The sequence below is a fragment of the Aythya fuligula genome, chromosome 5 (assembly GCF_009819795.1).
Source record: "Aythya fuligula isolate bAytFul2 chromosome 5, bAytFul2.pri, whole genome shotgun sequence".
NCBI classification, from domain to species: Eukaryota; Metazoa; Chordata; class Aves; order Anseriformes; family Anatidae; genus Aythya; species Aythya fuligula.
This window is the reverse complement of record NC_045563.1, coordinates 20,244,733-20,268,177: the sequence shown is the minus strand read 5'-3', so window position 1 is coordinate 20,268,177 and position 23,445 is coordinate 20,244,733. Positions and strand designations below refer to the sequence as shown.

The following is a 23,445-nucleotide window of genomic DNA, read 5'->3' as shown; positions in this document are numbered from 1 at the left end:
GAATTCTCATTAAAAATACAAGTCAGTATAAAGATTCCAATAGTAATATAATGCATGATGATTCCGTTTCAAAACTTAAGGAATGAATCTGGGTTTTGGACCATGCTACAGAAAGGGGGAATAAAACGTAGGAGAAAATATTTAGTTGACCTCCCTTACTGTAGGAGGGGCCTGTGCCTTATTGCCACAATACCTGAAAAAGCAATATGAAGTGCATAGCAGCCTTGCCTGTACAGTCTCTAGGCAAAACTATTGAATTTAGCATCCTCCTCCTTCTCTTCCCCCTAGTTCTAGTAATTAAGTAATTGATAGCCTGATATCGCACCAATAACTTAAAGCTATAGCAATACCACCCCCCACAATGATTGCAAACAGTCCTTTGAACTGTGAAATCTTGCAATGCACTGAAACTTTTTATCCTCTGCTAAGCACTTTGTCCAGTGTTCCAGGAATCCTAAATACTGAATCAAATTGAAGATTTAGTTCCGTATTCCAAATTCTGATTTATGACTTTTGAAAGGAAATGATTATTGCAAAGCCTCAGTGCGGTCTAATACTCACGTGTTGTTTATAGCTTCAGGCACAGAATATCAATCAGATTTTCTTGAAGCTAGGCCTCTGATGTGATGAAAGCCATTATAGCTTTCTCTAAATAGTTGAAACTTGGCCACAGAATTACTAGAGTGAATGCTTTGGAGTGGGGCAGAGCGAAACTGCACTTGCTTTCTGGGAGCTGTCTGCACTTAAGAGTATTAGACTTAGTAAAGCCATACCCTATGCCTAGATTTTAGAGAAACTGTTTATCACAAGAGGCAACTTTTGACAAGATGTGCGCCTCTTCCCACTAATGCTGTATGTCTATCTGTATATGTCTAGTGAAGCTTTTACCCTGCCAAAAAAAAACGTCCCTCTTGCTGAGCCCAGTCACTTCTTGTAGCAAACCACATTAACATCACAGAGCAGGTATCATGCATCTATCTGCAAAAGCAGACAGGGAAACTAGGCTTAACAATAAGCATACATTTCCAAACAGAATTTGGGTGAGGACAGTGATGTTTAACTGAAACTCAGCTTTTATCAAAATGGCAGCATAATACAAAAATCCAAGAACACTGGATATACAGAAGCTGCTGGCTTCCACGCATTGGTTAAAGAAAACCCCTTCTTGCATAAATGGAGCAGCAGCACAGAACAAGCACAGACTTGGCTGTACAAATACATCTCTTCTGCTGAAGGAATTTACAGGAGTTTTCCACCTGGAATCATACTATAATGTTTTAATGTCATACCAGTGGTGGCAAAACCTAGTATTAAGCCATCGTGCTGGCTAATGGGAATTTCTTCTGCCTTACAGAACACTGCTGTGCTTCCTTTGAATAAGTATAGCCACTGATTTGTCTCTGTAGTAAATGCCTCCTATATCTAACAGTCACATTTAGTCAGAAGTAAAAAAGCTCAGTAGCCCATTCTGGGCCTTAGTACAGTCAAGATGACAACAAAATACAAGGATGTCATTGAACTGCATATTATCATAGAAAACAGATTTACTTTGCATTTAAGTCACATTTAATACAAGACAAGTTGGTCTGAAATGGTGAACTTAGTTCTATTTGGAACAAAGTATGGCACAGATTCCCAATAGCTACGGACACTGTGTAAATAACACATTTTTCTCTTTGCAATGATTATCAATTCGCCAAAAATAGTGTAACAGTCAAACGGGAAGAGTGAAGGAAAACAGATTTAAGGGAAGAAATAATAAAAAAGTCTAAATTGAAAATAAATGACTGCTTTTGTAAGAAACTTTATTTAACTTCATTTTTAAAAATGCATTCTCTCCTCAGAACAAATGCCACCTTAAAAAAAGATTGCAGTAGCACACGCTTGCACTCAAAGGAAAACATGCAAAACTGATGGCTGAAAAAATTCTGCATAAAAATCCAAGACTTCAGGCAAAAGTTTGCCCCCATGTGCCTTCAGGGACCCCAGACCATAGACAGCTTTCAGTGCAATGCCTCTTGCTTCCAATTGGTGGGGAAAATATATGGCAGAAGCTTGTCTTCTGACAGCTACACTCTCCCAAATGTTTGAAGCAAAACCAGTCTCTGCTATATTTTATAATATCATTGTTAAACGGTTGCAGAAAGTATAAACAGAATTCAATAAAATGTCAGAATCCAGTGAAGAAAAACTTTTGATTTCTACCCTGTGCCATACATTTCTTAAAAAAATTAGACAGAAAAACAGATTTTATTAATACACCCTCTTTAAATTTTTTATTTCTGAAAGCAGCTCTTTATGCAAATCATAAGCAGTTCCTGAGTAACTGCAGTAAACAGTGTCTTTTAAATATTTTTGCGCCTCAGCTCTTCTGTTTTGGTTCTTCCTTGTTTTTCTCCCTAGTTTTCAAGTTTAATCTCAGTTCCTTTTTCAAAAAAAATGTGCAAGTTCAGTTAGCATCATTTCCAGAAGTCCACAGCTTGCAGGTCTTCCTGCAACAACTATAAGATCTGCACATGTGCTAGGTTGTATTCCTATACCTATTGCAGATTTTGCTCTCAAACCTGTACAGCATGCATTTTCACGTCTTCTTCAGCATACGGCGGGACTGCCATGTATGGAATTTATTGTAGGCCGTCTGCAGCATCTCTTCTATATGACTTATCAACTGAAAGATTAAGAAGAGAAAAAAAAAGTCTCAGCTACCACAAAATAGATCCCCTCCCCTGCCTTTGATCAAAGAGATGCTCAGTTGGATTATTCCTTTCATTCACTCTGAGTCATCTCACCAAGATCAAGGAGGTGTGCCAGATGAGGAGAGAAAGGACCTAGAAGCTCTATGCTAACTGCAGAGGTAGCAGTTCAGAGAGCTACTAAGCTAAGCAGGTCCTAGGGATGTGACACTTGGTTCTACTGTTTGTTCCGGTATTTAGTCTATAACCACTTAAAGTCTGATATGGTGGGAGATTACTCTGAAGTAGCTCAAGTTCTACTTCATGATGAAAGTAGAAAGTGAACCATAACTTGTCCCTTTTCTGTTGTCTCACTTGAGCAATTTCCAAAGTTACAGCTCTTGACAAGTTTGTTGTCATTCAGCAAGGTAGCCAGGGAGAGTCAAGGAGAAAAGACATACCTAACTCTGTACCTAATTTCCCCTCTACCAATTTCTTCTGTAATAAGACTTAAAATGACATAGGATAACAGAGCCACCATCCTTTGATAATTGCGATTCACATTATTAATATGCACCTTATGTAATTAAAGTTAAGAATATTTTTCCCTTACATTTGTGCTTAAATACTGTCTCCGAATCTTTTCTTGGAATGGGCAGAGCTTCGTCACCTGAAATCTTTCCAAGTTGCTCCTCATTTTCACAACCTGAGAGAGAGACAGAAGCCAATGTTCTAATTGCTTGCACAGAACACTTCATAACTCATTCTGAGGGATGCTTTAAGTGTGTACAGTTTGAGGAAGGAAAAACTCCTAACACATCTTTAACTTAAAGCATGTTTTATTTTTGAGTACAACATGCCTGAAAATCCACTGTGGTGGCAAGGTGATTACTATTACTTGGTCAGCAAATTCTATAGATATTAACCAAAACATTTTTTTCTTCTTCGTGCAAAGGCTGTATGGTGTTTTTTTTCAGGCCACATTTTGCAGCAGAAAATCTAAGATGGCTGAATGCAAGTTTTTCTCTGTGATCCATATGAGGTCAGAGGTTGAGAATGGCAACAGAAAAATCGTAACAATCCTACCTGGTTATAGCCACACATCCCTTCATTAAGGCAGCTCCGTTCTAAAAAGCAGTGCGTGTTTTGAAGCTGAGTGGTTTTCAATGGATAGAAGGATAAGGAAAACTTCCTTGTAAACATTGTTGCAGACATTAGGTCTTACAGTTGGGAAAGAGGGTCTATAGTTTGTGTGTGTTAAACTGACAGTGATAAATCTGCAGCTGGAAAACAGCTGACCATTCTGTTGGAAACTAGAGCACAGGAAGTGTTCCTGAAGGGGGTTAAGAGGCCTGCAGGGATAAGCATGATTTTAGCCAGTAGCACCAAGTTGCTGAAAAAGTCCCATTTTATAGTGTTCTGTGAACTTCAGTTCTAGGGATGAGTAAGCACTGGCTTAAAGCATGTGTATTAGTTCTGTGTTTCAAGTCAATGATGGTCATTTTAAACCATGATCTGGCCATGTCTTAACCATGGCCACAATAGGAAGGATCCACCTTACCTTTTCTTCTAGGAATGGCGTATTAACTGGAAAGCAGGACCAGAAGTGTCGTAGCAGTTCCCCTACTGCCACATACAAGTGTTTTAGTTCAGACTGAACGTCATTTGGCACCATCTCTGCAACGGGAAAAAGGCTTTGTCACTTCACTCAAAATTAACATATGTAAAATGAGTATGTTAGGCTAACAAGAAGCTTAGCAATATACATTTCTTAGTAGAATGACAGAAAGGTTGGCTGGGAGGGAACTCTGAGCTGCCTCACACCTGAAGTAAGCCTATCAGTGGCATTAGATCAGGTCAGCTGCTTATTTATGGCTATGCATGGAAACTCATAATATTGAGGCAGATCTATAGCCAGGCTAACAATGGACACTGTGCTTTAATCCAAAATTAGAAGTAATAATTAGAAATAATTACTATTGTTACAGTGGTATAGTACTGACTGTTTCTGGGACCAGAGCCTTGTTCTGTTCAAAGCCCAGTGCAAAAATGGGCTGTGAGGCATGTGGTGAATACTGCAAGCTAATGTAACTTCTAACTTTCACCACTGTTACATGGGCAGTGAGAATAGTCACAGCACCTGTCAGTGATAGGGCACATGGAAGACAAGAAGTTTAGGCAGGAACAAGGAACTTCCTCCCCAGCAGTGCCTTAAAGAAAAAAATAGCTACACTGTTCAAGAACGGGGAGGGCACCACAACTGTAAACAGCAGGGATAAAAAGCACAGCCTGTCACTGAGAATTGCAGGACTAGTCACTTGAACAGTATATAACAAACTTGAGGATGAGGCTATTAAGAAGGTGGTTAGGCTTGATGAAAGGGAGCACCCAGTCTGGCAGTTGGAATGGGCGAGAAAGCCTTGTTACTGGCTTGCTGACTCCTTTCTGACCAATAGAAATTCAAACTTTTTCAACAGACCGAATAGTCTCTGCTGTCCTTCAGATCAAGTAGAAAATGTGAACTAGAGAACTATACTAAACCCTGCCTTGTGAGAACAGGGATTCATCTGCTGCAAGACTAAAGGGAAGGGAACTCAAGCTGGCACGAATGTGACAACAGGAAATAGAGCAGTTGAATGGAGATGGGAGAAGGAGGGGTTGCCTGTTTGCCCTTGTAGTCCACAAGAAAAACATCCTTCACAGGGAGCTGTGGATCTTAAATGCAGGCTGCGAAAAAACTAGTTCCAAACAATTACCTAGAACACACTTCTTTAGAGCTCTCCCAGACTATGCCTCTTATTTTCTAAAATACAGGAAATAATACAAATTAAGAATGCTGAGCAAGCAAACCCATTAACTGTATGACGACTTAGTATCAGGTGCATCCTTTATCACTTCCTCTGTAAAGTTCTCATTCACTTGCTGCAGCACTGGTACAGCCAGCGCCGCCCTCATAGGGTGCCTGGGTTGTTTTATTTCTTGTTGCCATAACCAGTCTTACTCCAGCTACAAGTTTCCAGAATTTCCTTTATCAGTGTAATATATTCTAAGAGAGAGATAAAACAGTAAGCTGCTTTAAAAAGGAGTAAAATGTGATTGAAGTACTATACATCCTAAGTGCTTACGGTTTATGGCTTGCTGTGTTCCACCCTGCATAAGTGCTCCTCCAGGTGACAGGACTGCAATAGTGCTAGTAGCATCACCACTTGAAAGAACCTGAAGAGAAAGAGGTTACAATTATTTCAGACCATTTTCTCCAACGTGTCTTTAAAGTAAATTGTATAAGAAATCTAATTGTAGATATAGTTGGGAAGATGCAGTGGAAGCTCTGATGAAGAGTTTGCTGTACTGAAGAATTAAGTGAGGTGGCTTTGTTAGCTCATGTTTTCAATGAAAGCTTTCCAATTATGACCCAACAAACCTTTCCTTTACCTAGTATGTGAACTGGCTGCACAGCTACTACTACAGGATAATCCTTACAATACAGAGATGTGACACATTCACAGTTGTGACCCCTTTTCTTATGGCCAAATTTAAGAAGGGTAGTTCAGAAACTGGCTGGTGAGATGGCCATACTATCCTCATGCTGTTAAAAGCGAGCTTCTCTGCAGCCCATACTTAAAAACAGATCCTACCTAAATGCATTTTGGGGCAAAAGACCGATTCAGTTACATGCCTGCTTACTACAACCTCCTAACACCACAATATCCTAAGTTTCAGAGGGTGGGATCAATAATATTTGCCAGTATTCATGTTGCATGACTGTCCTGCTTTACTATTTTATGCCTTTGCTATTTCTTCAGAACAATATGTTAATGGTAGAATATAACTGAGTATCAGCAAAGCTTCAACTGTCTTTTTTTTTTCTTATTGTTTTTGGTGTTTATATTTTAAACACAATAGCTGAAAAGGTATCACCTGAAGTTGTAAATTAAGTTTAGGCTGATGAGTTAAAATTCCAGTAGCCAAGAGACAGAAAGTAAGATGTTAACATTAGGAAGGGAATTTCGCTAAAAATTCTTCCATACCTGAGTTAGTTTGGGTACATATGCTTCCATTTCTTGCCTAATACTATTAAAAGAACTAATTATATCCTGACTGGTTGCATATTGCTGTGATTGAATTGGAGTTGGACCATGATAATACCTGTGAGAGAGAAAAGTATATTAATAGGAGTGTTGGTAAAAAAATGGAAAAAATTCGTTAGACATTCATTCATATGTTTGCAATTTTAGACTTTTTTATTTTTAGACTTTTTAGACTTTGCAACTGTTGACTCCTATCTAAATACTGTTTGTTGGCATGAAAAGCATATATATTGCCAAGAGGTTGGGTTAGAGATGGTATGGTGACAAAGTAAGATGTTTCTATTGTTGAATCTGTGAGCATCATTCTACCAATAAAAAGCTACCTGTACCACCTATTTTGCTCAGTTCTGGGAATATCATCAGAATGGAGGAATTCACACTGCTTTTATTTGAACCTCAGCTAAATGAAGCTACACACACATTTGGATCTGTTCTCCTTCCAGTGGTATCACTCCTTCTTTAAAGTTACTTCTATGGTTCTTAAACTCAAGAGTCTAAAAAACTACTACTAGAAAAATACAAGACCAGTGGCCAGTCCAAACTATCACAACAGCACTTCTTTCCCCGGGAGAGGACTTTGCTAGGAATTGTCTACGAACACATGCTACATACGTTTTTCCACTGAGCTGCAACAAAGTGCTGAACCTTTAAAATAAGCCTGTTAAGATTTTCATAGAAATTATGTCAAAGCCCTCCTAGTAGGTTTACAGAGGCTTAACGAGCTGAGAAGCAAGGTAAATTCAAACTACAAATTTAAATGGAAATTGCTTGGAAGTTGGTTTATGCAGGAATTCATATTTTGCTTCTAAATTTAGCCTAAACACACTTCATTGCGGCACAGTGGAAACTAAATCAGCTGACTGTGTGCAGGCTATGATGAGACCTGCTAGATAGAATATGCTGAAATAGCCCAGCATATTTTGTTAACTTACCTGTCAGATTTCTTTAAGTTTAGTGCAATAGTTTTAATGCTATTATTCGTTGCTAAATCTTCATATTCAATGGACTCCTGTAGTTTCACCTAAAAATAAACCAAAGAATTTTACACTTCACTAATTAGAGCACAATTTGGCACATTTACTGCCTTTTTTCTCTTACTTAACCGAGTTTGTGTGAAAGGGCTACTAACACCTTAATGAAAACAAAATTGACTGGAATGGTTTGTGTCTATCCTCCTAAGGGAGGTATGCCCAGTACCGTTTTAAACGCGCAGTTTGCAAACTACTGCTTTTTCTATAGATTCTGACCAAAACTCACAGTCCCTGACACCTGAGAAATTATTCTGTTATACATACATCATTCTTTGTTCTCTCTACTTAAGTCCAGCTATCTCCAGATTAACAAAAACAGTAATACTGTAATGGCTGGAGTACAGGAGTATAGGACTAACACCCTAACAGTTCCCCAAGATATTGGGTAGAGCATTCATGCTGAGAGGTGCCACCACAGTGGTGACAGACTTTTTCAGCATGGGTAACACCACAGGTGTAGTTCTCCTTTGTAGGCTCTGACTCTCATGCTACTTTATCATTCTTCTCATTGTCACATTTGTTCTTGTCCTGGTCTATTTACTTCCTCAGTAAAAGCCTACAGCTTTCAGGAAAGTCAAAGCTTTTGACCACTGCAACATTTAAAAACTCGAGTATTTTACACCCTTTTCTCACAACATACACCGGTTTTGGGTCAGGTTGGCATTTTCTATTTTGGCTGTCAACTCTAGCAAGGAGTATTCAGTTAAGTTTTGTAGCAGTTACAGTACTTTTACAGCACTTCCAGGTGTAGTTCATTCATGTTTACTAACAGGCATGCTCCACGCACAAAGCTTTTCACTGGCCCTCAATTGTTTTTCTCTATACTTTTAAGCAAAGCTAACTTAACTATCGTTTTAGATGCTTCTAAAACACATAATGAACCTTCAGTGTTGTTTTAAGAGACAGCATCCAATTCCTTTCATTTGGAATCGCATCAGCTAGCTTTATACCTTTTTCATTGGTGGTTGAAAGAAATCTGAATCCCTGGAGTTTCCATCCGTACTGCTGGTCTCACTGTAATGGTCATTTTGTGCTTCTCTTAAAATAGAGAAACAGCATTAAAAAGAATCCACCTCAAAGGAAATTTTAAGTATGTGCTAGAAACAAGGTAAATACATCTATTGCAGTTCTATATGCGTTTTCATACTGTACACCAGCTTCCCCTCCCCCCCCCATGTCTTAACTTATAGAAGTTGATCTAGACAAAAGGAACCAACTCCTCAAATAACCCTGTTTGTCAAGGGGGAAATTCAACAGCAGGGAAGGGTACTTCTGCCTCTCTGCAGAAATAGTAGCATGACCACAATGCAAATGGGACACAGCAAAATCATGCAAAACAAATACTTTGCATACATGCTGAGGCCAATCTTGTATTAGCAGAGGTATGGGACCCCTGAAATAGTACTGTTACAGAAGGAGAGCTACTGTCTTGTCTCACTCTGAACTGAGGAACAGAAACAGATACCCAGAACGTTATCTGAGGCCCACTGCTCATTCTGGGTGAGACAAGAACAACGAAAGGGAGCTCAGCCATGCAGAAGAAATGATTTAAATAAGATCTCTCACAGGTAAGGCCTGTAGGATTTCAGTACAGTAATAATCTGTTGCTTAGGTGGTTGTCTATAAACCAGTTGTACAACAGAGCTCATATCAAACCCATTTCATTCCTCTTCAAATGAGTTTTTCCACTACAAATATATGTAACTAGCCGATACCTTTAAGGCATGGTCAGGGACACGGTGCTGCACTGGGTAAACCTTTAACATGGTTTACCCAAGTCACACTGTTCTTCTGCTTCTGCTTTTACCTCTTCCCATGCAACCTGCTATAGGAAGCCCCAACAGGCCCACTCCTGGAAGGCAGGCAATAGAAACTTCCTGTACCAGACTTCCCCACCCGCACAGCAAACAGTAATACTTCTGCAGCCTTCAGCAGGGTTAGAGAGCTAAGGCTGAAACATCCTTTCCTTTTCTTTATCTGATTTGTATGGTAGCGATCCAGCTAAAAATAGCATTTATCATCTCAGACAGCTCTGAAAAAAAGTGTATGAAGTAAAATGGAACCTAATAATACTTTTGTTTCTAGAACCTAATAGTTCATTCATAAAAAGAGGCTGGATGAGGAACTGCAGATGTATTTTCCTTTTGGAAATTCCTCAAAGTATGCAACAAAATTTAGCTTTTAGGCAACATTTAAACTTACTGTTTTTTGAGGCCAGCTGCAAGGACCATGGCACTATGATGATTAAAGCGTTTTATAATGGCAGCATTGCTACTTTCTCTAGCAGATTTTGAGGCATTTGATGTAGAGGCCACAGGAGCAACACCATAGCCCTACAAAGAAAATAACACTAGTTACCTCCTCTCTCGAAGCCAGAAGGACCATTCTGTGTTTTCCATTGAGTCAGGAAGCCTGTGTGCCACTTCCTTGCAATTTCACCAGGCGATACTGCATTATCATCTAAAGCAGTGTTTTCTTACCTTCCCTCCCACCATCACCCACATGCGCTCTGAAAAAACTCCAAATGCTTGAACATTTAGAGGTGTCAGGAAAAAAGTCTTGAACAAGTAATTTTGTAAGACACCTTGATCTGTTGTATATACAGGAGTAGCTTTAAAAAAAAAAATATTACCTGTACTAAACAGACAGGCACGGATGGCAAGTAAGAACTAGCAATTGTGTTACTGACCTCTTTTTAACTTCTTGTAGAACACCAACAGCCTGCAGGCTAAATGACACCTGTCAGGAGGATGTGATAGCACTGGGAATTCGAAAAACCTCAAGCCTTAAAGCTGGCGGCCTTCCCCAGTTACCAGGTGGCTGAAGGCAAAGCGAAGTAATTCCTCTTTAAAAAAAAGAAGTCTGGCTTTATACCCAGCACACTAAGGCCGGCATCTGAGCACAGGCTCCAGTTCTTTACACACATATAATTGGTGTAAATGTTGAGTACTCAACAAGCACAGCAGCCTAGTAAGTGACCTGTCTTAGAACAAGCATTTGTACTAATTTCAACAGAAGAAAGATCTCCTTTCCCCTTAAATGAATTGTTTCTTTTTTTGTATTTTTGCCAAGTACTTACTTCATCTAACGTTTTATCTTCCAAAGCTGTTAAATCTATCAGAGGGTTTTTTACTCCTTGAGATACCATTGTTTTTAACCCTGTATGAAAGAAAAGACCATAAAAAAAAAGCCACACAGAAAAACAGAAATAATTATGGGATTATGACACTGTATTTAATCTTCAAGGAAAGGCCAAAGGTTCTGCAGATGCCCAAATATCACTACAACTAGAACTTCTAACCCTTTTCAAAAGTTCCCTTGAAAATAAACCATAAATTTGGAATATTATTGTAAAAGAGCAGCCTACTAATTACAGCAGCTTTCAACTTCTACACATAACTGAACACTGTTCTATATGTAAAAAAGAGGATGCATTTAATAGTAGTTGTATTAGTGGGGACTGGAAGGCCTTAGTTTTGTTTCTTCTCATTTTGGCACTGTATTGCTGGACTGTCTTGGGTAGAACGGTAGTTTGTATCTGGTGATAGCTTTTACTTGTGAAGGGTTGTGAGTTCCTAATAGAATGTATTCACTAGACAGAACATGCACCAAGGAATGGTGTTAAATGATCCTATCTCTTCACATTCAAGGTAGGTTTGTAATCATACAGAAATGTTTAATATGAAATCTTAAATATCATCTGACTTAAGCTTCTATTAAAACGACTGACAGAACAGGTAACAGGATCCACATTTGTCTGTGAAAAACTGATCCTACTACAAAAGCTGTACCTGCTCTAAGTTGTGCACACAGCATGAAATGAAGGCTTATGTAAAATAAGTTATTCCATAGTAACTGATGGCAGAGCATAAGTATATCATCATGATCACTTATTTTTGGAATTGATTTATTGTTGCCTGAGTTGTGATAAAGGGTATTTCTAGTACTAGCACTTCCCCATTTGTTTCAAGGAATACTTTTGCTATCAGATGGCCTAAGAATAATAAAGCTATAGACAACTTCCAATGTCCATCTCTACCTCTCACAGTTTGACAAATAAGACATCCAATAGATGGACATATGAGAACTCTGACTTGAGTTTTGCAAAATTCACTAGCCATACCTCTTGATTTGTGCTCTATAATACTGCTAAGTTAACAGCCTATTGCAGAAAAAGAAAACTTACCTTTTTCATCCAGTTTGGCACATTCTGCAAAGAGGTCTTTTGAGCCTGTATTGAGTCTGTCCCGATGGAAATAATGAGACTGAAAAAATCGTGTCCAGAATTCCCTCTCTGTCATGTTATGTGGAACATTTTCTGCATATTTCATTTTTACTGCAAACAAGCAAGTAACGATTACAAAGTATTCTGCAAATCCTAATACAGCACTTTACATTACAAATTCCTTGCTTCGTTCCTTCCTTTCTGTCTAGTGCTATCACCATTGGTGCCAGTTAAATGTAAGGGATTGCAGTAGTTAAACACCAGCAAACTCTTCTATGCCTTGCAATACTACCTAGTGCTCTGAAAAGAAATGTACATCACAGAAACCAGAATATTCTAAACTGAATTACACACACACGAAGTCTTATTTACCAGAATTCTAGTTATTCTCAGGATGGATCTAGCATTTTTAACCTAGAGCCAAAAGGAACCCTTGCCAGGGTTCAGCATAGTGAAAGGGAAGGATGGAAAACTGTCTCTTGCCCTCCTGTAAAGGTAGTATTGTGGAGGGAAAAAAAAGAATGATCAGTAAGGGCGTATTACGGCAGCCAAGTATCTACTTAGAATTAAAAAAAAGTCAGTGCAACAAGTCGAAATTCTTTCATCTAATGAAATCAGGTTTTAATTTCAAAAGCATGTCTTAGCACATACTTCCTTCCATCCCTTCTCAAATTAAGGAAATAAGACAGGGAAAATCATCCAAAGAGACTGAAGATACAGTCCTTTATACTTACAGGCTCAGGCTTGCAATGTAGCCTTCCTGGAGTAAAATGATAGTAAACAAATCTTAAATGAATGTATTTGTAATGCAAAGCACGATTCTTACCTGCAGGATATGTTCGAAATATGGATTCGATGATATCTGAAGTCAAATTGTACCTCAGACCATTGCAACCATCTGTTTGAGGCCGTACATCAGCCTAAAAAAAAAGCATACAGGGAGGAGAAACAGTTTAAGTCTGAATTCCCTCTGTTAATGGAGAAGGAAAAAAAAAGGCATAACTATGTCAAATTCTGCTGCAGATAATCATCTTCCTCCAGTAATGCGTGGCATATTTGATCATAAATAGCTATTTTTGGAGTGGTAAATAAAAGAGCATGCATTAATTAGTTTATTATACTTGCCACTCTTGATTCAAGAAGTAGACTGTAGATTTTAGAAGATGAAAAAGACCAGTCAAGGGAGATATGCTTAGTTTAATATAACCTTCTTCCAAAGTAAGAAAAGACATGTTTACTGTACGTGCCCAATCTTCTGGTGTTCATTCAAGTATTCAGCTAGTGAAGGATCAGTGATAACTTATGGCTGTCACACCTTATTTTCTTAAGCACTAAAAGCATCTCAGTATAAGTGATAAGTAACATTGCATTTAAAAACTGACTGTAAGCCTTGGTCAGAACTTGCGAGTTACAGTTCAGTAATCTTTTTAGGAAGCTCTGCATCAAGCAGAGTCAGATTCTCGGTGACCGAGGAAAGCATACGCTGCCTTTTCTTCCTTTTCCTGTACGCTTAAATTCTAGTTTTTAATACTACCTAGTTTCTAGAGAAGCACTCATTCTGAACAGAGCCAGACAGTTATTTTAACTTGCATGAGAACACAAATACCTAGAGATTTCTTCTTCACAAATGCAGCGTACACAAACTGGTTATTAAAGTAACAATCAGTTACTTTAAGAAAGCTTCACTTTTTTTTGTTAAGGTGTAATAATAGTGCAGTGACAGAAAATGAAAACAAATTCATTTAACTGATTCAGATATTTATAAAGGGAAAATGAGCATTTGTATAGCAGGTAAGCCAGCAAACAATTCCCATCTCCTCTTTCCCTCCCAAACCTTTAGTATGTGCAAACAGTCATACAAAGGTAAAAACGGGATTCCAGCTAGAAAATCATAATCTGTATGAGCTTTGTTGCAGAAGTAAAAACATGTCTCTGTGGAAGGAATCTGAAGATTGTACCTACATTACTTTTAGATTGCATTCAGATTACAAAAGCATTGAGATCTTATGAAGGGATAACATAACTGAAAGTTGGGGAAAGAGATAAAACAAGCTTTCAGATGTACAAGTTGTTCTTTGGCTAGCTGAAAGCATGTACCAGTTTAGAAAAACAAACACAGGGAAGGAATAAGACTGCTTTGTGTGGGTGTCTTCGCGGCTTCATTTATGCACATGGATTGCAACAGACACTCTTTTATTGCATTAATTAATTGCATTAATACACTATAATCTAGTGACTAAGTTAATCGTTTTTTCTGTTACATGGAAGACAAAGCAGCAGTATGAAGAGCATCTGCCTATTGCCACTTTAAGGTTAAGTTCAATCTGAGCATCTTAAATCGACAGAATTGAGGTTGCAGATTTGCACAAAACCTACTTTTTTTTTCTCCCCTTTACACTTGCAATATTTTAACAAACAGAGAAAGAAGAACATTCAAGTATGTGGGAATAAAGTATAAGAGCAGAAATCTTTCCCCAATTTGTTTGCTCTAAAATGTTTTAAATTAGAGGTTCAACATACCAGAAATGCTGCAGAGATGCCCACATCCTGCTTACTAGGTGCTGCAGAATTATCCCCTGCATTCAGGCTTAAACGGTTGGCCCAGAATTCTTCAGCACTGATTACTTGGCTCACAACAAGGTCTTTATAGAGCTGAAACAAAACAGGATCTTCTTGCAGCATTCTGGTAAAAAGAATGTATTGAATACAATTGAAATGCTGAAGAATAAATCACTAGGATTTCCATAACTAACATGAGTTCACAAAAGGAGCAGAAACTAACTCTTCTTTCAAAAAATGCTGTGTATTTCTTAATAAGATTGTGTAAATAACCAACCTCAATAACGATACTTGTCTCAAAAGAATGAAGGGCTTAAAAAAACCTTGAAGGAATAGCATTAAACGCTAGAAAACAGTAAAGCCTAGGAGAACATTAATATGGGATTAATGTCTTGTCCTTACATACTCTGTGAAGCTTTTGTGCCTTTGCATGCCCAAGACTAGTCTCGTGAACTGCAAAAGCACACTGACTCTTCCTGAACTACCATTACCAAAGTCTCATAGTAGAAAAAGGGGATTTGGGCACCATCCAATTCTTGTATAAAATCTTAAAATTTTGTAGTTACAGGTCTCTACTTTAGTGCAAGAGTACAGATAACAAAATATGCATGTTTTAAGATACCTTAAAACACACATGATCTTGAGATTTTTGTTCATTTACATTTCTGTTGGTGACAGTAGGACCTTCACCACTTAACTACTGCATGCAGTGCTAGTGCTGCAGAAACATTCGGTGTCATTACCTCCACCAGGAAGTAATGTTTACAGAAGTTAGAAACCAAATATCAAGCAAGTACCCTTACTGTCCACAATACAGGAAAGGTATGCACCAGAAACTTCAGTTATTTCATGTTCTCTTTTTCATGCAGCTGTATACCAATTAGAAGCTCACACTAGGTTACCTGCTGGGAACCACACATGCACGCAGACAAGCAGCCAATAACCTCAGCAACCTTAAGCATATTCCTCAGGGTCTTGGTTGTGAACAAAAAAAGGAGCTGTCTTGTGAATACATAGTACACAGTCTAGGGAAGAGCGTGGATAGATTGCAATTTGGACTGAACCAAAGTCTGCAGCAGCTCTGAGGACAAAGTATGATGAGATATAAGTGGTAACCTTTTGGGACAGGACATTGCTAGTATGTTTTCTTACCAAGGTTATTTTTTATTTGTAAGAGAAATAATTGGATATGTATTAGTGGCCATGACCACTAATTAGTGCAGCAGGAAATAGTCTGTTACTTCGAAATAGCTCATTTAATCGTGGAATTTTGGTACATACCTCACCCCAAGTATCAATAAGCAGAGGAATGCCACAAGGACTCTGGATGAAGTACTGCACCAGAATAGGCTATACTTTTCGGCCTCATCTGTTCCAAATTAGGCTAGTGAAGCCCCATCACTGGTCTTGAACTTTAATTGTTAAAAGAACAGACCAGAACAGTCTGTTCTAAAGATTCTGTCTTTTCTGATTCTAGTTTTCTGTAACTAGAAAAGCTATTAATGCCACATAGCATAGTACTGTAGAACTCCATTTACGGCTACAAAGATTGAGAGCTAAGACTGTCCACCTACTTGGTGGTGTTACTGTTAGAAATGAAGAAACAGCGTAAAGAAACCAGTATGGTAACAGTGCCAAAGTAGCCTGCACCGCTGTAGTGTCTAGCTGTCACTGCAGTACTGAAAATAGTCCATCTCAGATTTGTCAGAGCACCAGCTCAAGGACTCTTGCCTGTTTGGGAAATCCCTTTGTAAAGATCTAATCTGCCCAGTAAAGTAGTATTCTTGTTTTTTGGTTAAAAAATATACAGTCTACCTTTAAGTTAGGTAAGTTCAAAGCTACAACAGTCTTTGAAAAGGAAAGCTAGCAGATATAGGATTCACAGGAGATGCTACTGAAACTCATCTGGGGAGTCACAGAGAAGTGTGCCCTAAGACCACAAAGGCTGCTTTAAAACAAATGTTTTGTAGAAAAAGAAGCATATCTTAAAAGCCCTTTTAAAGAAGGACTTAGTTCCTGAAACTCTTCTCTAAATTCTTTTCAGAATAAACATCCTGTGTGCCAAATAACAAAACTACTACATGTCAAGTGAGATGTATGAAAAAATAGAGTAATTTAGTATAGTATATATGAAAAACAGGAAAGAATATTTGGCAGGAGCGGGCAGGGAGGAAAAAAACAAGCACAAATCAAGGAAGGTGAGAACTTCTGGAAAAAAAAAATCTTTCAGGCAGCTTTTCTCACTGGTACTTATGTACTTAAGCACACTAAAGAGACAGACTGCTAGTTGGATGCTTTCATCTCACAGCGATAGGTAACAAAGACTGGGTAGCAGCTGGGCTGGCTGCCTTTACACCTCAAGAATGTGTCACTGAGAACACAAGCACAGTCTCAACATGTTAGAGTTATATAAGTCCTGAGGAACTGCCTCTAAATTGAAAGTGGAGAGATTTTTACAAACGCAACATCACAAACAATGTTGCAATATAACACAAGTTAGACAAGACTTAAAAAACAAATAAAAACAGCTTTCAGAATCCTTTCTCTTTACCTGTTTTTCTCCTCAAGTTCTTTATTAGCTTTCCTTTTGAATTTGGGCAACAGTTGTTGAAGAAGATCCTTAACAGCATCTCGCTCCTTCACTGCTGTGCTTTCATTGGAGAAGTGAAAGTTGGTTGTGTCCCCTGCATGCAATACTAGCTGAAGCTGAATCTTAGCTTTACCTTCTGGACTGATTTTCTGGCCTAGATTAGACAGAGAGCATTAATTAGCAACAGACAGTAAGCTTATATAAGAAACTGTCTACCCTAGAGTATTTGGTTATAAGCAGTTATCCACATCATCCAATTAAATGTCATTATCCTACATGTGAACTCCAACCATGCAAGTAGAACAGAGTCCTCCCCTTAAATTATTTGGAATGCTGCACCGTGTCCTCTCCAAAACCCAGTATCCTTCAGCCACAGCTCAGGAGCCCAGATTCAGCTTGGTATTCACTACATTCTCTGTTAGCAAACTCCTGTGAAGTAGATTTTCACAACCTGGAGACTTCAACCTGGTACAAGTCCAGGAGGCTGCTGAAAGGTACAGCCTTGTCATTTCACCCTTGCCCCTTCTTCCCACAGTCTCTCTTGCACCAGTGCTAGCGTTTGTGCAGCAGGCCACGCCAAGGAACCAAGCCACTGAAAAGTAACCCCCCTTCTGTTTTTCCAGCTGGGCCAGCTCCCACAGAAGAGTAGTAAGAAAGCAGATGCAGGGTGGGGTTACAGGATGTTGACAGCAAAAGTATGCTGGTTTCAAACGGCGTGCTGTAAGCACAGTTAGCCACAGTACTCCCCAAAGGTGATCCCCAGTGCCTCCAAGGTGCTACTACACCCTAATGACTCATAGGAAAAAGCTAACTCCTGCTTCTTGTAACCAGAGGGAGCAGAGGCTAGAACAAGTAAGTTTTATGGACAGTAAACAATTACATTTATGGGTTGTTTTGTTATACTGACTTCACCATAGCCCTGCAAATGGCACCCACCTAACTTCCAATCTTGGCCCCTTTCTCCAATGCAACTTGGAGACAGGAACCAAAGGTCAACCTAAATCATGATCTTTCTTACAAATTTCTTATCCCACTTCAATTTTGAAAAGACAAAAAAGCGCCACTCATCCAAGTTATTAAAGTGTACAGGCATGTAAGTCATTATATGTAAGCTGCTTAAGTGTGTATAAGCTAAATGGCTGGATAAAACCTTCACAAAATTGAAGGTAAGTGAACAGACCTTTTAAACTTCTGGTCACATTTGTAATTCAGAAAACAGCAATTAGTTTTCATTCATCACACACACTTCTGATCATGCTGCAGTACTTGTATGTGACTTCTGACAGCAGTAATTGCTAAAGCTTAACCAAGTGATGCATACAACATTTTAAAATTATTTTTTTGGCATTACAACACATGGAACACAAGTACTAATTGGAGCCAGAAAGGCAGCATAGTATAGACGTTTCCTGTTCAGTTTTGACTTGCAAGTACTCTGCTATTGCAGCAGCAAACACTTATTGGGTACATTACAGTCAGGCCAAACTACAGAAGCTAGCACTTGTGAAGTTGTGGTCTGTTGGATGAAAATAAAACAGCGAGGTTCACTTTATATGAAAACTGGAACAGCTTTAGATGCATAGTTTAACAGATGATATGCCAGATAGCTTCTGTGTTAGACCCTGAAAATCCTATACTCTTCCTCAATCCTCCTCCCACCCTTCCCTTCACAAGCATATGGCATAGATAATTTGTTTGATTTATTGCAGATTTTTTTCAAAAGTTAATAGAGCGCAGTGTAACAAATATCTGAAGAGTACAGAAGTTCTACAATTACGTACTTTATCAACCGTTAAGCATGTACCATGGACCTGATCACTGCTGCTACACAGAATAGCCTAGCCAAAGCCCCAGACCCTTGCAACCTTCCTGAATTATCTACCAGTGTTTTATAGCAAATAAGCTTTGGATTGTATTTAAACATTTCTTGAAACACCACTTACTGGAATAGGAAAAGTCTTCACTTACATTTTATGTCTGCATACATATGGCTGACTGTGAAGCGGTCTTTGCCTTCAGGTGCCCATGCTATCCTTTCAGCCATAAGGTAGAGAGCCCCATCCTGCTTCTTCTGACGTACCTTCTTTACTATCAGTAACACTTCTTCAGATGATGTCGCCATTGTGGCTACAAGGAACTATTAAAAAGAGCAGAGTTGATTATCATCATCACTTACCTCTTTCTATTCCTGTCAAGGTATTACAACCCACATTTACTCATTAATGCCTACATCATTTTTGAACTATTGCAGATAGACATGCTCCCCTGTGACAATGCAGTTAGCAAATTTATTTAGACAAAACAGCGCGAGCTACTTAAATAATGCACCTAATTATATTGCTGAGACTCCTCGTGCTCCCATAAAAGACCTGCACATCTTAAACCGATAACCAAGTTCTCCTATTTTAATGTTTCTTTACTGTTTTTTCAAGCTCAGAAGAAAACCAAAGCTACACAAGGAACACAAATTCCAGATCTCCTCTGGCATTTGGCAGCATTTCCCTTCTTCAGTACGAACAGCAGATGCTAAATCATTTCACAAGACGGAGGGATACAAGGTATGTGAAAAAACAAGGATTTTCAGTTCTCCTCTGCACTAAAGATAACAGTCCAGTTATAGTCCTGTTCCTACTGTCGTGATTTTTGCCCAAGGCTTGAACGATATTTGGTACACTTGGTCCCAGCTGTCTAGTCTCCTATCCCCATCCCTCAGAGGAACTGGACTGTATTAAACCTGCTTCAAAAGAATGGGAATTTTTTCACTAGTCTCTCATCGACTAACCTTTTGATACATGCTGTAATCTTCCCAGCAGTCACCATCCCTCCTCTTTTCAGGTTCACTCTACAGCCTTAAATGTCTCAAGAAAATATGTATGCCATAAGTATGTCTAGATTTTGTTAACATACGATTGCACACTTATCAAAAAATCCCAGGTTTAGTTTGTTTGCTGTAAATGTTTAGTCTGTCCAATTGCTATGTTTTGCACACCACAAACTTTTCTGTTGATATATAGAACAGTATTTTCAAAAGGTGATACATGTATTTTATGTGTTTTATAGTAATGTTTGCTGGTGTCTGCATCGAACTTCAAAAAGCAATTTGCATCACTTATCACATTAATAAGTATCACAAAATGACACTTCTGAGTATTGAAATTCAGATAGTTTGTTTTTTTAAGACATCAGCAAGATAGGAGATCTTACTCTGACAATCTAAATAGTAGGATAGCATTCCCTTCGGCAAGTCAAAACCCGTCATTGAAATGCGTTAAGTAAAACACTGTATGGGAAGATTCAATGGCAAACGGGCTCTCCACTTAAGCTTTGCTCATTTATCGTGTCACTCAGCCAAGGCTTCGCCCAAGACTTCAGTGATGCTGAGCTGAACGTGGGGGTTCACATCAGCACCACTGCAGCAGCCGCTAGAACATGCTGTGCCACATTCAGAGCAGCCCTGCTAATACTGCTCTCTCAAGGAAAACTGCATGGCGTAATTTCAGGACTGTTTCCTAGCATAATCCATTACAGTCTCCCCAGCAGCATTATTCTCTTTTGGTGCTATTTGCGCTACCATTTTATGGAGAATTTCCTGTTGCAGGTCTGTAGTCTCTCATCAGCACCTTATCCTTACCGGAAAAAAGCAGCTAGCCACAGAATCCAATAGACCAGAAACTTCAATATACGCAAGACTACAGATTTTGACGCTTTTCTCCCCTTGTTAATTTACAGTCCTTTGAGATCATTATTATCAAATGCAGTAGAGACAAAACCACACAATGTAAAGGAATTGAAATTGTTCTGAACAGAAAGAAAAGGAAAGCGTTTCCATAGTCAGGCATTCTGATGCAAGTTGCTTTGCTTTTAACCATGCTATTTCACCCACCTACAAGCAGTCTTTTAACTACGGAGGGAAAGGATCAGCAGCTAGCAACTTCTCCTTTACAGACGCAGTGCTCCTAGCACAGTACCCTGCAGTGTGCAATCTGTGAATGCACAATTATCCCACAAGTGGCTCATTCTACCTTCTGGGAGAGCGAATGCACGAGCTTGCTGCCATTCTTATTTGTCACTGCTCTGCTCCCTTTTTTATGCAGTAATTTATGGTGGCAGTAGGGTGATATGCACAATAAGCATTACCCAAAATGGAGAAAACCCCGAGCTGTCTTTTAAACAATACATCAGGAAGAGTAAGAGAGGGTAATAATCAGGACTTAAAAAAGTTACCATCTTTCACAAACGAGAACAAGATGGCTTCTCTTGTTACAAGAAGTACAAAATTCTAAAATAGAAATCTCGCCCAGCTGCTAGAAAAGTGTGAGGATGGTCTACTACTGACTGCAGAGGGGAAGGCGATATCCTCACCATGCACATGCAGGGAGCCAGTCACTTTCTCTTTTCTCTGACACTTAAGGCTTACGATGAAGAAGGGTGAGAGCCATCAATGATCTGCTCACGCCTGCCCCAATATTCTGACGTCTATATTTAACAACTCTGCTGAAGCTTCCAGGAATCAGTACTGCAGATGATGATGTTGCTGCTCAAAGAGGCAACAACTGCACCATTCCTAGGGAGGAAATCTCATATTTTACATCTTTGACTGATAGCTTTAATCTGCTGCTAAAAGAAGCAGTGTTGGAGTTGTTCAACTGCAGATTTTGGAAGACAGACTTATCTGATTTAAGCATCTTCTTGAATAGGAAAACCAGACATTTTATTTGAAATTCTGTAGTGACAAAGCTTTTAAAGAGATGGCTGATAGTTCTGAAAAGCATCTGGATAAAGGGGTAGGCCTTAACCCAGGGGTATGACTTTGCCATCAAGCCTGTCTTGAGGATGTCAATGTCAGCTGCAATTTACAACTGGCAAGATCAATCAGGAAGCTTCAGCTTGGCAGAGAACAAAACAAAAGGTCCTCTTTGCTTGTCTATGACTAACCCCTCGTCTCCCAGCTCTATGGGAATCTTAGAATCACTAAGGTTGGAAAAGCCCTCAAAGATCAGCTGGTCCAACCCTCCCCCTGCCACCAGTATCACCCACTAAGCCATGTCCCTGATCACCACCTCCAACCTTTCCTTGAACACCCCTAGGGCTGGTGACTCCACCACCTCTCTGGGCAACCCATTCCAAGGCCTGACCGGCTTTTGGAATCGAGCACAGCTTTTTGGCAACACCACCACATTTTAACGGTTCTCTTGCCTTTAACGCAGGGAGCCTCTTCTTACCCGATCCCACAGCCGGGAGCCTGCCTCGTAACGCCCCGCTGAGCGCCCTCCGTTACCAGCGCTCGGCTCCAGCCTCCTCCTGCGGGGCTCGGGGACGGCTGAGCAGGCACGGAGGGAACCTTTACCCCGTTGGCTAACCCAGCGGCGGGCAGGGGCCGGCAGCCGGGCTGTGCCAGCCTCACCGCTCGCTCTCCGCTGCCGCAGGGCGGGCCGGGCAGCCGGTCCCGGCGGGCAGCCGGCGCTAGCGGCCAGCAGCCGGTCCCAGCGGGCAGCCGGCCCGCCGAGGCGCGGCCCCACCGCCCCGTCACCTCCGCCGCGGCTCCCTCGGGGCGCAGCCGCCGCCGCTCCGGCCTGCCCCGGGCCCCCCCCGCCTTTGTGCCCCCCGCCGGCTTCCCGCCGCCCTGGCTCGGTCCCGGCGGAGCCCCCCGGGCCTAACGCTCCCCGCCGGCCGGGCCGGGCCGCGGCCACGCCGGGAGGGCGCCCGAGGGCCCGGTGCCCGCGATGCGGCCCCGCCGCCCCCAGGCGCTTACCGTGGGCGGGGGCCGGCCGGGCGCTGGGGGGGTCGGGCCGCCGCTGCCGGGGCCATGGGGCGGGCGGGGGGCGGGCACGTGACCGGAACACGCCGCGGAGAGGGGGGGAGGAGAGGGGGAGGGAGGAGGCCGCGTCACGTGACGGGGGAGCGGGCCGCCGCCGCGCGGGCCCGGCGGTCACGTGGCCGCCCCTCCCGCTCTCCTCCCGGCTCACGTGACGGCCCCTCCCCCGCCGCCATGACGGGAGCGGCCGGAGGGGGGGCGGCGGCGCCGGTGCCGCGCCCACCCCGCCGCTCCCCCCCGCCCCGCCGCGCCCGGCCCTCCCCGGTCCCCGCCGTCACCCGGCCCCGCGGGGCGCGGCTCCCGCTCGTCCCCCGCCATCGGGCCCGGCGGGCCCCGGCCGCTCCGCTCCCAGCTCGGCGCCGCCCGGCGCGGCGCTGCGGGGGAGGGGCCTCCCCTCGGCAACGGCCCGCCGCGGGGGGAGGGGGGGCGCCGCGTCAGCGTCACGTGCCCGGGGCCGCGCGTCAC

The 23,445-nt window shown here is 41.2% G+C and overlaps 2 protein-coding genes across 5 annotated transcripts in view; one reads left to right on the top strand and one right to left on the bottom strand.

The window, feature by feature from the left end:
- Positions 1 to 23,445, top strand: part of HPS5 (HPS5 biogenesis of lysosomal organelles complex 2 subunit 2) — a 62,390-nt gene that overhangs the window by 17,066 nt on the left and 21,879 nt on the right. The window contains exon 2 of the mRNA XM_032187700.1: positions 19,603 to 19,723. Within this exon, the coding sequence (XP_032043591.1) occupies positions 19,689 to 19,723 (35 nt within the window). The 5' untranslated portion in view covers positions 19,603 to 19,688. The remainder of the gene's footprint in view (positions 1 to 19,602; positions 19,724 to 23,445) is intronic.
- On the bottom strand, positions 1,785 to 22,958 carry GTF2H1 (general transcription factor IIH subunit 1). 4 transcript variants are annotated; one of them, XM_032187703.1, is made up of 15 exons: positions 22,918 to 22,958; positions 19,134 to 19,302; positions 17,127 to 17,319; positions 14,537 to 14,699; positions 12,843 to 12,936; positions 11,978 to 12,127; positions 10,871 to 10,950; positions 9,994 to 10,124; positions 8,742 to 8,829; positions 7,693 to 7,781; positions 6,701 to 6,818; positions 5,798 to 5,888; positions 4,234 to 4,349; positions 3,286 to 3,378; positions 1,785 to 2,668 (listed from the first exon to the last, which is right to left on the bottom strand). In XM_032187703.1, the coding sequence occupies exons 2-15, from the start codon at positions 19,285 to 19,287 to the stop codon at positions 2,582 to 2,584; spliced, it is 1,647 nt and encodes a 548-aa protein (XP_032043594.1). In that variant the 5' UTR covers positions 19,288 to 19,302; positions 22,918 to 22,958; the 3' UTR covers positions 1,785 to 2,581. The 4 variants fall into 4 exon arrangements, with proteins under 4 accessions (XP_032043594.1, XP_032043595.1, XP_032043593.1 ...); XM_032187704.1 differs by lacking the exon at positions 22,918 to 22,958 and adding an exon at positions 22,388 to 22,429; XM_032187702.1 differs by lacking the exon at positions 22,918 to 22,958 and adding an exon at positions 19,948 to 20,645.